This window comes from Syzygium oleosum, unplaced genomic scaffold (genome assembly GCF_021117445.2).
Source record: "Syzygium oleosum isolate NSW1041296 unplaced genomic scaffold, Sole_v2.1 Sole_v2.10, whole genome shotgun sequence".
Lineage (NCBI taxonomy): Eukaryota > Viridiplantae > Streptophyta > Magnoliopsida > Myrtales > Myrtaceae > Syzygium > Syzygium oleosum.
Genome location: NW_026607494.1, coordinates 3,453,035 through 3,456,170, shown reverse-complemented (window position 1 = coordinate 3,456,170; position 3,136 = coordinate 3,453,035). Strand labels below are relative to the sequence as shown.

Here is a 3,136-nt window from a genome sequence, read left to right as displayed (position 1 = left end):
ATACTATTTTATAATGTGCATAGTGAATGTTAGATCCACTTAGAAAAGATATAATACTCATTGGGCTGTGGTTGCTCATTCCATTCATCTTACTTGCTTTTCAGGTTTTTTAGCGAGCCGCAAATAGAATGAGAGTATTATTGTTATCAAGATGACATTTTGATAGTGGGAATTTTGGGTATGAGTTGTATATGGATATTTTTTTGGGTCGAAAGTTGTATATGGATATGATAAGTTTCTGAGTCAGTTGTATGTGTATATATCTTTTTAACGGATTATAGAAATTCTGATATTGTAAGCATATGACTTTTTATCAAATATATATAATATATGTATATATTTCGATATTAAGTTGAATTATGATTACGTTTGAGGTTGCGTCCTTTGGTGAAAGTACGGCCGTGTCATTTACTGAATATAACTAACCTATTTAATAAATCGATCAATCATATATGGGTTAAAAAAATGAGTTTATACCATATTTTTACCGGTTCAACTGTTACCAACAAATCGATGAGGAAGGTCACTCGTGGATTATGGCATCATTTTCGTTGACGGTGCATGCGATGCTTATCTAAACGAAATTGCTTTCTTGTTAGCGGAAAAGTATCTTTTTGAGTACCATTCACACATGACGGTGGTGTCACAAGCCGACGAAGAACTTAATTTTTAGAGATGATTTTCGTCTGTAACATGACAACATTGTCTCAGCTTTGTAACCTGGTGTTAATATGTATTGTATAGCTCCTGTCGAAAGAAAAGCAAGCTACTTGAGATTTCACATTTTTCATGGCAGCTGGCATACTCTCATGCATTATATATAGCATCACCTTAAGCTTTCTTCTTTCAAACCCCATATGCTCTCTCTCTCTCATCTATTCACTTTCATATCCCTCATGGCCATGGTCAGTCCAAATGATGTCTTCTACTACTTCCTCTTCGTCGTCTGGTTCCTCACCGCACTCCTAGTCCACTCCCTCATCAAAGCATGCTTCAAGCTCAAGCCTCGCTCCAAGACCCCGCCTCCACCAAGCCCTCTCTCTCTCCCCTTCCTCGGCCACCTCCACTTGATCGGCCCCATCCTCCCCAAATCCTTGCAAGGACTCGCCCGCAACCATGGCCCGCTCATGCGCCTCCGCCTCGGGGCGTCCTCGTGCATCGTCGCCTCGAGCGCCTCCATCGCGAAGGAGCTGTTCAAAACCCAAGAGCTCAACTTCTCGTCGAGGCCCGAGTTCGGGTCCTCGGAGCACTTCATCTACAGAGGGTCGCGCTTCATCATGGCGCCATACGGCGATTACTGGCGGTTCATGAAGAAGCTGTGCATGACGAGGCTCCTTGCCGTCCCTCAGCTCGAAATGTTCCTTGATGTCCGCGAGGAGGAGGTCGAGAGGCTCGTCAAGTCAGTGATCGAGAGTGCAAGAGGAGGGAAGACATCGGACCTGAGCAAGGAGCTTACGACTTTCACAAACAACGTGATCTGCCGGATGGTGATGAGCACGCGGTGCTCGGGGACTGCGTACGACGCGAACAAGATCAACGAGCTTGTGAAGGCGTGTTTGGAGCTCGCAGGGAAGCTGAGCGTCGGCGATGTGCTGGGGCCTCTCAGGTGGCTCGATTTTTCCGGGAACGGGAAGAAGCTTCAGGCGGCACTGCGGGAATTCGACCAGATCGTCGAGCGGATAATGAAGGAGCATGAAGAGAAGCTGACCAATGGATCAGTTACTGACAGGAAGGATCTCATGGACATCTTGTTGGAGACACTTAACGATCCAACTGCTGAACTGAAGATAACTAGAAAGGACGTGAAGTCCTTTATCCTGGTGAGTACATGTTAATTCTGTGCACGCTCTCTTTATTTTATTAATTAGGCAAAAAGTCATCGGTGTTGATACGATGACAATGACCTGAAACCAATTACACTTGAGCCAAGTATCTTTTAATTACTTCTAATCATAAAGTTTGACAGCAAATAAATATTTTTATGCTCCGAAAGTACATGTTATTAGATAATAGTCGCGCAGTTCAGATGTTAAACATTTAGAACATTGTATATGACGTTCATGTAAACGTTAACGCTATCGTTTCTCATGCCCCTAATTGACAGGATCTCTTCATGGCGGGCACGGATACCTCATCGGCGGCCATCCAGTGGGCCATGGGAGAGCTCATCAACCGTCCGGAAGCCTTCAAGAAGCTGCGGGACGAGATCAACTCCGTCGTTGGGCCGACTAGGCTAGTCAAAGAGTCGGACATCCCAAACTTGCCCTACCTTCGAGCCGTCATCAGAGAGACCCTGAGGCTCCACCCATCCGCGCCCATAATCATCAGGGAGTGCGGAGAGGACTGCTCGGTCGACAGTTACCTCGTGGAGGCCAAATCGAGGGTCCTAATCAACGTCTTCGCGATCATGAGGGACCCGGAGATATGGACCGACCCTGACGAGTTTGTGCCCGAGAGGTTCCTGGAGACCTCGGACGAGAAAATCGGGGAGCATCAGATGGAGTTCAAGGGTCAGAACTTCAAGTACTTGCCGTTTGGGAGCGGGCGGCGAGGGTGCGCCGGAGCGTCGCTCGCGATGCTGGTGTTGCACGCGGCGGTTGGGTCGCTGGTCCAGTGCTTTGATTGGAAGATGATGGAGGGAGAGGAGGGTGTCGATCTGAGCCACGGGCCGGGATTCGCGGCGGAGATGGCTAAACCGCTGGTGTGTTACCCCGTCGTGCATGTCAATCCATTGGATCATGTGACTAGGAAGTAAATATATTTCTTGTTGTCGTCGTACTAGTAAGATGTGTGGTTACTTTTCCCGCTTTCGAGCAGGATGTTTGATGTGGCTTGTAGTTTGGATAAAAGACGAAAGTATTGTCTTTATGATATTCATGTTGTTATTATGAAAGAAGCTTATATGATGTGTGTATACAATTTGACTTCACAAATGGGGACCGTGATTGATGAGTGAGATGGGTTAGGTGAAGCAATCGGTGGGCCTCTTTTTTTTTTATCATTGTTAGTAGGGCGGTTGAACACGCGAGTCGGATTGTAAATGGTCCAATCTGAATTCACTCATTTTAATCCATTTTGACCCATTAATTAATATACAATACAAATTTAGTGACTCATGCATAACCCGGCTCATACC

General features: G+C 46.1%; 1 protein-coding gene across 1 annotated transcript; it reads left to right on the top strand.

Annotated features, from left to right (window-relative positions):
* Nucleotides 1-805: 805 nt before the first annotated feature.
* LOC115678568 (3,9-dihydroxypterocarpan 6A-monooxygenase) lies at nt 806-2,875 on the top strand. The gene is made up of 2 exons (XM_030601967.2): nt 806-1,820; nt 2,105-2,875. Exons 1-2 carry the CDS (start codon nt 858-860, stop codon nt 2,753-2,755), a joined length of 1,614 nt encoding a protein of 537 aa, XP_030457827.2. The 5' UTR covers nt 806-857; the 3' UTR covers nt 2,756-2,875.
* Nucleotides 2,876-3,136: the final 261 nt, after the last annotated feature.